We start from the raw sequence: 12762 nt of genomic DNA on the forward strand, positions 1-12762 counted from the left end.
ATCATATAATCAATAGCCATCTGGAACCCCATGGACACAAAGAAATTGCCTGTTAAGAACTCTTTCTGAAAAACCACACCAGTTTCAATAACAGCTTCAACCAGCAGTTTTGTTGCCAGTAAGAGCAGTGTATAATTTCATTGGAATGATTTTTGCAAAAAGAAGACTTGTAGAAATGGTCATGATAAAGCTTGCATCGGTGGCAACGTCATGTAGGAGCCATAATGGTTTTCTGTATTTTCTTACCATGTTTTTTAGAAAGCCACATTTATAACTGTTGTGTGTAATGGGGGAAGGCAGTCTTTTTATTATCCAAGAGTGGGAGGCAAACAGGTCTTGTTCCTTCACCCATGAGAAGCAGACTGGAGCTTAATTGAAGAACTGTACCTTTGTCCACAGGAGTATAGGCTAGAATTAGCTTTGTTCTTGGCACCTGGCAATGCTAATGGGAACTCTGTGAATGTGAAGCCAAAGTTCTGGGTGTGCTGAACAAATTAGAAGAAAGGATGTTAAGTTCCCTGCTGGGCAGCCTCTCTGGATGAGCATAGCAACATTGGTGCAGGAGGAGAACAAGGGAGCTGCTGATGCTGGGTACAGTGCACTGCACTGGCCCTGTGGAGTGTGTAACCCTGTAGGGCTCCTGGTCTTGCTGAAGGGCCCTGCACTGGCTGGCTTGGTGTGCAGAGCCCCTCTTCCCAGCCCCAAGGGCTGGGATGCAGCAGTTCTTAGAGCAGCAGCATCCATTCAAAGAGCCAAACTCTTCTTCTTGCCTATTACAGAGAGCTAAACAGCTGGTCTGCTGAAGAACAGGGCTTAGACCTGTACAGTCAGAGAGTAAAAACACAAACAGGGACATAGAAAAATGAAACAAAAGTTTAGTTCTACCCTTAAGCCCCAGAGACTGCAGGGAAATTATCTGCCCCACAAGGCATTTAGATGTGCCCAAGGATGGGAAGGAAGACAAAGAATATATAATTTATATTGAAAACAAGAAGCAAAATGTTTCTCTTCTTTCAGCTGGGAGTTTCAGTTTGGCAAGTTCTTATGAAAAGGCCTGTAATGTGTGAGTGGGTAAAGCAAATTATTTATTGTGCTGAGCAGAACAACGCTGTTAGCCCCTCTTTCAAGTCTGCTGTCCCTCTGGCTGCAGCAGCAGTGTGTGTTTTCTGGCCTGCTTTCCAGTCATGGTGGTGACTCAGTGGAGTGTTTGCAGGCTGAGCTGCCAACCGCCTGTTCCAAATGGGACAGTTCCACTTCTTTTTTTTTTTTTTTTTTTAATTTATTATTTTTATACAAATTTGTTCAAAGAGCCATGCTGAGAAGCTGCTCTGTTTGTTTCCTCTCTGCTTTTGTTTCATAAACTGAAAAAAATCCTTTCCAACTCCAGCATCCTTTATCCTCCCATTTCCCCTCCTGATGTCACCTAAGCTATGACAGGAAGTCAACATCTGACATGCAGAGACACCTCTGCACTCTGAGCAGGATGCTGGGACTGAGCACAGTTAACACATTTTATTCCCAAGACATCTGCATCTAGCAAGTAGAACTGTGCCTTTGGTTTGAACAGATCTCAGAGGTGAACATCCTTTCTTGTTCCCTGGTGGTTTACCTGCTAGGATATTCTCTTCTATTCATAACCAAACAATCTCTTAATTTTCCATACCTAATTTCCATACTTGTGTTTCTGGAGCTTCTGTCACTTTATGTTGGCTTTCTCATATATAATTTTTCCATGAAATGCACATCTCACCTTTTTTCTTCTGTTTTCCCTTCCACATACCTAGAAATGAGAAAAAATAATTGGTTTAGACATCTCATTTTGGTGAGACCTGTGGAGCTGGTATTTCTGAGCCATTTCTATACTATCAATTTTTTTTTATTACTGTCAGTTTCTTCCTTTAGGGAGAACTTTCTTCCCCACAAGAATTTTCATCTGAAAAATATCATGGTTATTCTGACCTAATAAAAGGTCAGAATGTTTCTGCTGCTTTGTTTGAATGTTTCTTAATGCTTTCTCCCTCTTTGTACAAAAAACTGCAGGAACTGGTAGCACATTATTATTATCATTATTGTTCGTTACTTCTTCCATGCTCTGACTGTAGAGCAAGACCTTATTAAGTGCCAAAAAAGTCTTGTATGTTCCTTTCTTCAAAGAGTTTCTATTCTGAGTAGACAGCAGTGTAAACTCCTGTACCTATCCATCCTTAAAGAGTCCAGCAGCAAGGGAAGGGAATGAGGAACATGCCTGGGAGGCAGTGTAGGATCTGATTCTGAATAGTAGCAGTGCTGTCAGAATGATTGATACACTGATGGGGTTTGTGTGCCAAGGGTGACTCTGCCTCTCGGGTCAGTCCCTCTTTTCAAACCAACTATTCCACTCTTAATTTGCAAGTCCATTAATCCTTGGTTTTCAGCAGAGTTACATTTTTCTGCCTACACAGTCCTCATCACTATGTGTGTAGTGATGAATGTATTCCTCTCCACACTTTTGAGAAGGCAGATAAGGAATAGACAGATAGATGACTTGCCCAAAGATGCCAAAGAGATCTGTCACAAAGCCAGTGACTGAATCCAGAAACTGGAGTTCAGTGCTAGCTCAGAGCTATGGCTGACTTTCATAATCCACCTATAAATTCAGTTAGACATCAAATCTGGTAGCCAGTAGCGGACTGATCCCTGTATGATGTGCTGAAAGCATTCCCAAAGCACAAAAGCTTTGAGTTAGTGCATGGAGACCTTGCTAATGGATTGTTTTTAATTCTTAAATTTTACAGAATAATGGTGATGGAGAGTCCATCAAAACTGTTCTCAGGTCTCCTGAAAACCGTATCCTCATCAAACGCATGTTGATAAAGTGTGCTGACATTTCCAATCCGTGCAGACCCAGAGAACAGTGTATAGAATGGGCTGGACGCATCTCTGAGGAGTACTTTGCACAGGTAAGGCAGCTAAAGCAGGCTGCTGAAACTGCAGGTGAGCATCTCTTTAAAAGGGAGGGGAAGGGTGCCAGTGTCACAGAATATCTCAGGCTGCATTATGTAATGTGAGAAATAATAATGGGTATTACTCATGCTGGTACACAACTAGATGCCTTCAGAGAGACAAAGTTGACAATTTCTATTGTGCAATTTCTGAAAAATTTAAGCTTTCAAGTTGTTCAGTTTGGAATTTGGCTTTCTGAGCCTTGTCTGCAAATACACTCCCAATCACATAAGATAGAGGAAGGATGCTTCTGTACCCACATGCTGGCTTTGCCTCAGGAATTGTATCAGCAGGTTCTAGTGTTTGGATGGGAGCAGCACTCGCTCCAAGAAATGCTGTAATCCCTTAGCACACTGTGCTGAGGAAAGGTTTCAGGATGATGTGGAAAAGGAGAGGGCAGTCATTATTATAGATTATATTATATATATATAATAGATTATATACCAAACACTGCAGTTGGAACTTGGCACCCCAAGAAAGGGGTAAGGGAATACAAAAGGTACTTTGCCATGTCTGAGTGGGACAGATCACTGCTTCCATCAGAGACTGAAAATGGCTGAGCAGCTCTTGGGTCCAAAGAAGTCATAACTTAGTAATGTGTGATGTTACTTAGGCTTAGCTTGTGTGCAGATACAGAAGACAAATATATCCCTTTGAGGGAAACACTGGAAGGCACTATTTGTCTGCTGTTTTGCTGAAACTGAACAACTAGGTGCTTAAGATTAAGTTGCTGCTGCTTCAGATCTATTCAGGTTCCTCCTTTGATTTAGCAGATGCATGTTCTAGCCAGTGCAAGAAGAAAAAAAGAAGCTCATTAACAGAATGTGTCTTAGATGAATAATCACTAATGTTTCTTGCAGACTGATGAAGAAAGGAGGCAAGGTTTACCAGTTGTGATGCCGGTTTTTGACAGAAATACTTGCAGCATCCCCAAATCTCAATTATCATTCATTGATTACTTCATTATTGATATGTTTGATGCCTGGGATGGTAAGCAAAACTCTGCTGTTTCCTGATGTGAACAATTTGTGAAAATTTGAAGCTGTTGTGATCAAAATTTCTTTTTTATGGCTCCTAAATAAAGGGAGAGAAAAAGGAAGATTCCTGCAGTTCAAGTAAGATTAATAACTTCATTACTGCTTATAAGTATGGCTACAAGCAATTCTCATGGCTTGTCTATAATATACTAGATCCTGGCAATCTTTGACTTTTTAAACTTGCTTCTCTGTAAACAGAGAACAGAACACATTCTCTTTGACAGCTCTTTGAGCACAGTCATTTTGTCCATGTTAATATTGGTTATTCTTCAAGGCAGATTTCTACTGTCTGGAAACTGCTTGGGGCAGCAGCTGTTTCCTTCCAAGTGCTGCCTCTATGGTAAAAGTGGTCAGAAATGTGACTCTCCTGAATGCCAGATCATGACATGTGACTGAGGTTTGATGGGGGAGGATAATTACAACCATGATTAGTTTTCCCCCCCTGGAAAACTGTGTTCCTTTGCTGGGACTTACAATACCAGTATTAAGTAGATTTACAGAACAGTTCTCAGTGCTACACGAGTGCTGAGAGCTATACAGCCAAAACTATTTCAAGCATTAGTATGACAGATTTAAGCTTTTCTACTCAACACAGTTGCCTGAACATTTCAAGTGATGCTTAAGCAGACAAAATCTGTGATTGTTTCAGTTCTGCAAACTCAATGCTTTCTACCCTTCCTTCCCTAGCATTTGCTGACCTGCCAAATCTGATGGAGCATCTGAATAATAACATTAAATACTGGAAAGGACTGGATGGAAGGAACCTACGAGTCCTTCGACCACCACCAGAATAGCAGTTAGACCATGGTGTGTCATTCACTAGCCAGATGCATATTTATTCAAGCTCACTTTTGTCTGTGTGAATTCAGATTTGTTTTGGTCTCTTCAGTATTACAGTAAAGCTAGCCCATGCACTTGGGGAACTTTCACGTTCAAGAGAACACGAGGTCAGCAGTTGACTTCCACAAAGTACCATGTGTGGACTCAGATGAAATAAGCCCACCAAGTGGAATTACACTGGATTGCTGCAGTACTTGTACTGAAGAGGGTTTATTATGAACATACTTCTGTGATATCTTCATACCAGCACGTGAAGCTGGAAGACCTTGAAGAGAATCCTCATGAAAAGGACATTCACTAGAAGTTTATCTATTAATAGAGACTCACAGCTTTTATGAGAAAGCTACATGCTTTTTATAAGCACTTCAGACAGTTATGTAGAACAATCAGACATTTAAAATACAACTGTCTATGAAAGAATTTTTTGATCTATGAAAAATAGATGTACTGTATTTTTTCACATCACAGAAGGTGCAATCATTCACTTCTGAGCACTACTGAAAGTGAGTTCTCCTTAAGAAATTTAGTAGCAAATGTAAAAAATAACACGAGAATTTTGAGGTTGATTGTTAGCATCTATGATTAAAATGTTATGTTTTATTTATTTTGTTAGATGTTCAATATTTTCTATGAATTTATAAATACTTAAAAGCCAAAGCCAACTTTAGATGCATTATAAATTTACATGATTCATACTCATTAATATACATTTAATTGATGTACAGACCTTTTATTTTCATAATGCAAATACAAAATACTATACAATGATACATTTTTATTGCACTGTAAGGATAGATGTGTATGTTTAAATATTGTCTGATTTATGTTAATTAAAATAAGTTTTATTAAAAAGGTCTCACTTGAGAATAGTAAAATAAACAAGAACTGTATACTGTCTGAGCACCAGAACTGCAGTAGTTCTCCCACAAACCAGTGAAGACCACCTGATCTTCTCTTGGCTACAAAAATAATAATGTGTTGGAACTCTGTTATCTCCCGTGACATTTTATGACTGAATTCCCTGTTAAAGTCTGCCTTATTTTATATAGTATTTCTACAAAGCATTCCACAGCATATATGAAGAGGTGATACTAAGGTGATTCAACATTTTATAGCCAATGTATTTTCCTCTGCCATAAAAGAAAAAGATCATAAAACCACCAACACAAACCTTCAACTCAAAAAGTTTGTAAAGGCTGTGTACCTTCACAATTTGAATGAAACCTTCATAGCAACTACCAGAAAATAATAAAATGTATATTTTAAGAAGTGTCAAGTCCTACCCATTTCATTTGAAACGTATATGCACTTTGTAGTTTGCAGACTAACAAACACATGAAATTATTTTAAAAATAACTAAGATACTTTTTGTCTGGGGAAGGGAAAAGTTGAGGGAGTTGAACAGCATAAGGGTGATGAAAGGTGTAGCTGGCAAGCCCATCAGACCCTTGTGTATCCTGGGACAAGTCTCTTCACAGCTCCACGCAGTGTCGTGCTGTGGAGGACTCGAGGAGTATCCTGTCAGCCTTCCCAGTCAACAGAAGGGCATCCATCCAACAGAGGCACTGAAAGGGCTGCTGACTGTTGTTACTGCAGAGCCAATTGCGTTCAGAGACATTTTTAACCATTCTTGAAGAAGCAGAAGCAGGGGAGAGGTGGATGATGGAGCAATTCAGGGACTGCAGTAGAAGGTAAGAAAGGAAGAGTGCCTCAGGTGTTACCTGCTTCTGTGTTTCTACTTCCTCTCCAAGGCAGTGAGACTGATGGGCTACCACCATTTCTGTCATGCCTTTCTGCCTTACCCTGCTTGTGTGGTCTCTTTAGCTACTCAGAATTCAGTTATATGCTGTTGGGGCAGGGAATTCCCTTTTCGTAATTCCATTTAGTTAATTCTTGTGTGCATGTTGCCTAAGCCAGGGGGCTCAGGGAGGGGTGTCCAGACTGTGCCACTGTCTCACTGACAGTAGTAGGACAGAAGCTTCTCTGGTCAGTCTTCCAGAGATTCTACAATCAAAGCTGAAGAAGCAGATATATTTTCATTGAAGGCTCAATAAAACAAGTATCCAGTTTTCACAGGGAACTTGCAAGGAGAGGGAGAGTTGGCTGATAGTTGGCAATATCACATTGTATTTCCCTACACTTTATCTATTGTAACCAGCTGTAATTTGCTACCTGGTATGCATCTCTTCTGTTCCTTGCAGGCTCCTGTGTCTCCATTAGGGGAAAAGTGCATGACACATCAGTGCCTCTTCTGCTTATCTGCTACAGTGAGGATGGGAGAGGATGTGTGGGCATGAGCATGTGGACACAGAGACTTCTCTGCAGGTAAAAATCATGGAATCATTAAGAATGGAAAAGACCTTTAAGATTATAGAGTCCAACCATTCCTCCAGTACTGCCAAATCCACCACTAAACTACATCCCCAAGTCCCACATCTACACATCTTTTGCATATGTTTTAAATCCCTTCAGAGAGGGTGACTCCACCACTGCCCTGGGCAGCCTGTTCTAATTCTTGACAACCCTTCAAATAAAAAAAAGAATTCCTAATATCCAATCTAAACTTCCTCTGGTGCAACTTGAGGCCTTGTCCTTTCGTCTTGTCTTATCACTTGTTTCTTGGGAGGAGAGACTGACTCCCACCTGCCTGCAGTGTCCTTTCAGGTAGTTCTAGGCAGTGATAAGGTCTCTGAGCCTCCTTTTCTGCAGGCTGAGCACCCCCGGCTCCCTCAGCCGCTCCTTACAGCCCTGGTGCTCCAGCCCCTTCCCCAGCTCTGTTCACCTGCTCCGGACACGCTCCAGCCCCCGGTGGCCGCGCTGCCCGGAGAAGCCCAGAACTGGGCACAGCACTGAGGAGTGGCCTCAGCAGAGCTGGGTGCAGGGGTGGCTCTGCCCTGGCCCCGCTGCTCCCGGACGGGCCCGGTGCCGCCGGCATTCCCGGCGCTCGCTGGCTCCCGGCCAGCCGCTGCCCAGCAGCTCCCGGCTCCTTTTCTGCTGGGCACTGCCCAGCCCCTGTGCCCAGCCTGCAAAGCCGTGCGGGGCTGTTGTGACCCAAGGGCAGCACCCGCCCCTTGGCCTTGTGGAACCTCACACCACTGGCACCGTTCCATGGATCCAGCCTGTCCAGGTCCCTCTGCACAACCTTCCTACCCTGCTGCAGAGCAACACTCCCATCCATCTTGGTGTCATTTGCAAACTGACTGAGGGTGCACTTGATCCCCTCATCCAGGTCCTCAATAAAGATATTAAATTGCCCAGAAAAAATATTTCTTCATAAGCAAAGTTAATAGTCTGGGTTATATTAAAATATGGTTAAAAGCAGTTAATTTCATCTGCTATAAAAATGCCTGATGCATCATTTGAAAAGATGTGAACAGTATGATTAATTCCCTGAACTTCACACTGCATCTTTATTTCCATTACTTGGACTGTAGAACTGTGCTAATCAACTCTCTCTGTAAGCCAGATTTATGTCCATACTGGTGTACCATAATTTCACTTAACATAAAACACTGATTTTCAGCCACTGCACCTTTGTTCAATCTCCTGTCCATCTACATTTGCTGCGGACAGATTATAATTAAAATCTGGAATCATGATGCCTGATCTTTACTTTCTGGGAGAGCTTCTCTCTCCAAGCCATGCCTCTGAAGCCTTCTGTGCACTGGGAGTCTGTGCCTGTTCTGTGGGGGAGATTCCAGGCTGCTGCCCATGCAGCATGAAGTGAAGGGCCTTGCTGTGGAGCAGTAATAGCCCTAACCTGATATTCACTGCTCCAGGATGCAGATGTCTTTGGATCCCATTGCAAATGCTTCAGCCATTCCATAGCCCCTTCCTTTATTCTCCAAAATTACACAGCAACATCATATGCCCTGTGCTCTGAACCCTTTCCAGCTTTTTGAACTGTCACTCAGTGATGGAACTTCCTGGGGACAGAAGTGGATTTACTGATGGTCCTTCACCATGGAAGGCAGCACAGTGGAATAAATTGAGTGTGATTGTAGTGTTCCAAATTTCAGTTAGGCTGTCAGTCTTATGTAGTGTCTGCACTTTTCATTTGTTCTTGCTTTAAAGCTAATACAAGAGTAAATTTCAATGTAGACATGATGAAGGAGAGGTTCTTTATGCACCTCCAGGGCTTTAGTAAAAAGCTTTGTGTTTTAAAACTTAATAAGGTTCAACAATTCAGCATTAAATGACAGAATGAATGGCTCTATTTTCCATACTGCATATTTTCTATCAGGTAATCCTGCTTCTAAACCCGGCTATCACTGTAGATGCTTCCAAGTGGATATGAATTATTATAATATATTCATATTATTATAATATTAATTATTATGATAAAAAATGGTTTTTTTTTTCTGCAAATAGTCCTGGATGAGCATCTTTTTTGCTTGTACAAAATTTAGAGTAATTGTTTATTCTGACAAAAGGAGAAACCAGATAGGTGGCATGCACATCTACCTTATCACAGGTCTGAAAATGGTTTTCATACTGCAGTTTACCCAATGGATATATAAATAATTTAATACATAAATTAAAAATCATCTGAAATTGAATGAATGCCTTGGTTTTTGTTGCAGTGCCTTTTCATCTGGGTGTTTCTGCTTGTCTCAGTAGAGGAGTCATTGATAACACATATAAGAAAATGTGTCTTGAACATGAAGGAATTGAGCAACGGCAAAGGCATTCCTGCATAAAAGAGAAGAAAGGATAATAGATATCTAATAATCACTTGCTGGGTGCTGAGAAACAGCATAGGCAGTCAGTTGTGCCCTTCAGTGAGACCAGAAGGGTTTGAGTCATGAGTGAGCAAGGAGTGCTTTGAAATGAAGTCTCAGAGCTATTCACAAGCTTCAAAACAAATAATCTCTCTGCTGATGTGTGACATCGTGCCTCCAAGGTACAGGGGTCCCAGGGGTGCTATTAAATGATAGCAGGATGGAGTGCAGTTTGTCCTGACATGATGTTTAGATGCAGAAAACAAGTTTTCAAATTGCTGCCATATCCCTGCGCAGCCTGGTCTGCTGGTTCAGAACAAAGGGGATGTCCAGGTGTTTCAGTTGTTTTTTGCTGAAACTTTGTCTCTGTGAGCAAAGGGCTGTGGCTTAACTCCACTGAATACTTTCTCTTGGTGCCTGCTTTGAATGTTATTTGGGCAAAGTGTCTCATGTTTCCCTTTTTTCCACTTGTTTAACATCTTTAAGACTCTCCTCCAACACTTTCCATGCAAACCTCAGTGGACTCAGCTTTGAAAACCCTGTGAAGCAATGGCAGCTGCCTCTTTAGCAGGCAAAACAACTGAGTTAGGAAAGGCCAGGTAACCCAGAGCCACTAAGCAAAGTAGCTTTGAGGCTTCTAAAGATCTTTGAAATCCTGGATCTTCAAGCTCTGCCTGCAGTTTAACAGTGTTAGGCAAGGGAACAATCTTCTGGTCTTCTCATGTTCCACTTTTTCCCCTCTTCCAGCTTATCTGCTTCCATTTTTCTTCTTAGGTCATTTGCTAGAAGTCTTTGCTTTTAACTTCCACTGGCTGAACATCTCCCTCAAACACACAGCCATAACACTGGGACTAAACCCTGCCTTCAAACTGACTCTTGATGCTTATTTACTACAGCTTTTACCACAAGAAAATCTTTTTCTTTCTGACTCAGAATGAGCCTGGAGAAATATCTTATAATGGCTGAAAGCATCCACAGGCAGAAGGAGAACACAAACACAGGTAACTGAAATAGCTTGTGAGCACTGCAATGCTGCTGGGGTAGTGGAAATATGTGTGCAAGGTCTTTGCTACTGTACTCCCACATGCAAAGTGAAGTCAGGAGTGTTCCCAAACACCTCTGCCTTTGAGGATATGTTAGCAAGCACAAGCAGCTGGGGACACTTGTTGAAATTCGAATCTGCCTTTTCTTGGTTTGCTTGCTCCCCCCGTCGAGTGGCAAGAGTCATTGCTAGAGCTAAAACTCATCTTAGTTCAGCCCATGGTACTTAACAGAAGTCACTTCATCCTTTTATTACACAGGTAGTGAAACCAACAGTAGTGCACCAACACATACAATTTTCAAAAGGAAGTGAGAAAGGTGATTCCTCTTTGAAACAAAAGGAGGAATTTAGCCAGTGTGTAATTATTCAAGTGAGAAGATGGTCTTGTCTGTATTTAATATTCCAGAGTGGTATTTGATGTAAATCCTTCCCCAGAATTCATTACATTAGCTCTTAGCTCAACCTGAGCATGCTGAGTGCCAAGTTCAGCATGCAGCATGTTTTATCACCAAGGAGAATGACGTCAACCTGGTGATCCTGCAGCTCCCCAGCTTGGGGGAGGAGGTATGGCTTTGTCTTCAGCCTAAAGATGAAATGGAATATGTTTGATAAGATTTTCTTGGTATTTGCAGTGTAAAATGTGTGAAGAATATTGCTTTTTACCTCCAGAAAGAACTGTCCCTTTTTGCCTAAAAAAAAAAAATAAACCAAAATAAAACAAACCCTCAAAAGTTACTTTGCTTGTAATATTATTCTACACAGAAAATAAAATTTTTCCTTTACAGATCCCTAAGCTTTACAAGAAGACCCTCAAAGCCCTTTCACAGGTGGGTGAAATGAGCTGCAGGGAAGCACAGGGATTTGTGGGCATCCATGCTGCAGCAAACCCTGGCCTAGTCCTGGGACAATCTGGCTGCTGCTGGGGGCTCTGGTGAGGATCCTGCCAAAAAATGGGAAGAGAAATGTAGAAAGCAGGTGCTTTCATAAAGGTTTGTCTCTGGTGTTTTTCAGAGATACTGGTCAGAGCTCCTGAGATGCCAGAGCTTCATCCTCCCACCCCACTGTGTCAGGCTTGGTGAGACTCCCGGGAGAGCCGAATGCCATCAGCTCTGTGTCGCAGCACTGTCCCCAGGCTGGGGACACACTGTTTCACACTCTGCTTACTGTAAGTAAGGCTCTGCAAGGACACAGCGTGCTCGTGAGAGCTCAGGAGTGCTCAGGAGCAGCTGAGATGCCCAGCCACCCCTCTGGGACTGGGCTGAGAACCGTGTGCGTAACATCAGGCACGGCTTTTGGGGTTAAAGAGGAAGAAAGTCTGCAATTGTTCGTATACAGACAGTGCTCAGGACATTGTGAGAGCAGAGTGAAGTACTCCTCACCTGACAATCAAGCCCTAAAAACGAGCAGCCTCTCCCAGCCCCTCAAAATGCACGCTGGCAGACTCAGTGCCAATGTGCCAGATCTCTGACAAAGCAAGGTCAGAAAGCACAAAGTTTTAGCTGCTCTGTCATGCCAGGAACAAAAAAAAAAGAGCTAAAACACCAACCTACCATCCAACCAAAACCACACAAAAGCCCCAACAACAACAAAACAAACAACCCAAAGCCTTGTTTTAAAATAAGCTGTTCTAAATAAACAAGTGATCTTTGAACCACAGCAAAGTACGTATGTAACAATGTTTGTTAAGTAAATATCAGTGGCATGTTTAAGTCTGGGTCAGTAGGTATTAGCAAAGTGATATTTGTGTTGCTTTTGTTGTAACAAGAATGTTTGTAGAAGGTGGTCTGAAAAAAGGGGCTTTGGATTTGGGATTTTATTTCTTCCATCTGCTTACCAGTAGCCCCACTTTGGGACTTAAAAATCCTTCCTAATGCATTGAATTTGGTGAAGCTATATTTACTTCCATTGGCTTAGCTCTGTTCATAATCTGCCTCATGAGTATTACTTCTTACCCATGGATCCACTTCTTAGATAATTTTGTCTTTCTGAAGGAAATCTGTCCTAAGACTGGTTGCAAATATATGGTCACATTATTATAGCGTGTCTCTGAAATGCCACAGTCCTACTTCCACATTTTCTGATCAGATGCACCCTGAGCTTAGACTTTCTTCTTGTGCTGCAAGCAGAGAGAGCCAAGAGC

The 12762-nt window shown here is 42.0% G+C and overlaps 1 protein-coding gene across 3 annotated transcripts in view; it reads left to right on the plus strand.

Annotated features, from left to right (window-relative positions):
- PDE8A (phosphodiesterase 8A) overlaps positions 1-6131 on the plus strand; it is a 144271-nt gene extending 138140 nt beyond the window's left edge. For all 3 annotated transcript variants that reach the window (XM_021537545.2, XM_021537546.3, XM_021537544.2), the window contains 3 exons: positions 2775-2939; positions 3843-3972; positions 4707-6131. In XM_021537545.2, coding sequence (XP_021393220.1) covers positions 2775-2939; positions 3843-3972; positions 4707-4813 — 402 coding nt within the window. In that variant the 3' untranslated portion in view covers positions 4814-6131. The remainder of the gene's footprint in view (positions 1-2774; positions 2940-3842; positions 3973-4706) is intronic.
- The last annotated feature ends 6631 nt before the right edge of the window (positions 6132-12762 follow it).

The sequence above is a fragment of the Lonchura striata genome, chromosome 11 (genome assembly GCF_046129695.1).
Source record: "Lonchura striata isolate bLonStr1 chromosome 11, bLonStr1.mat, whole genome shotgun sequence".
In the NCBI taxonomy this organism is placed as follows: Eukaryota; Metazoa; Chordata; class Aves; order Passeriformes; family Estrildidae; genus Lonchura; species Lonchura striata.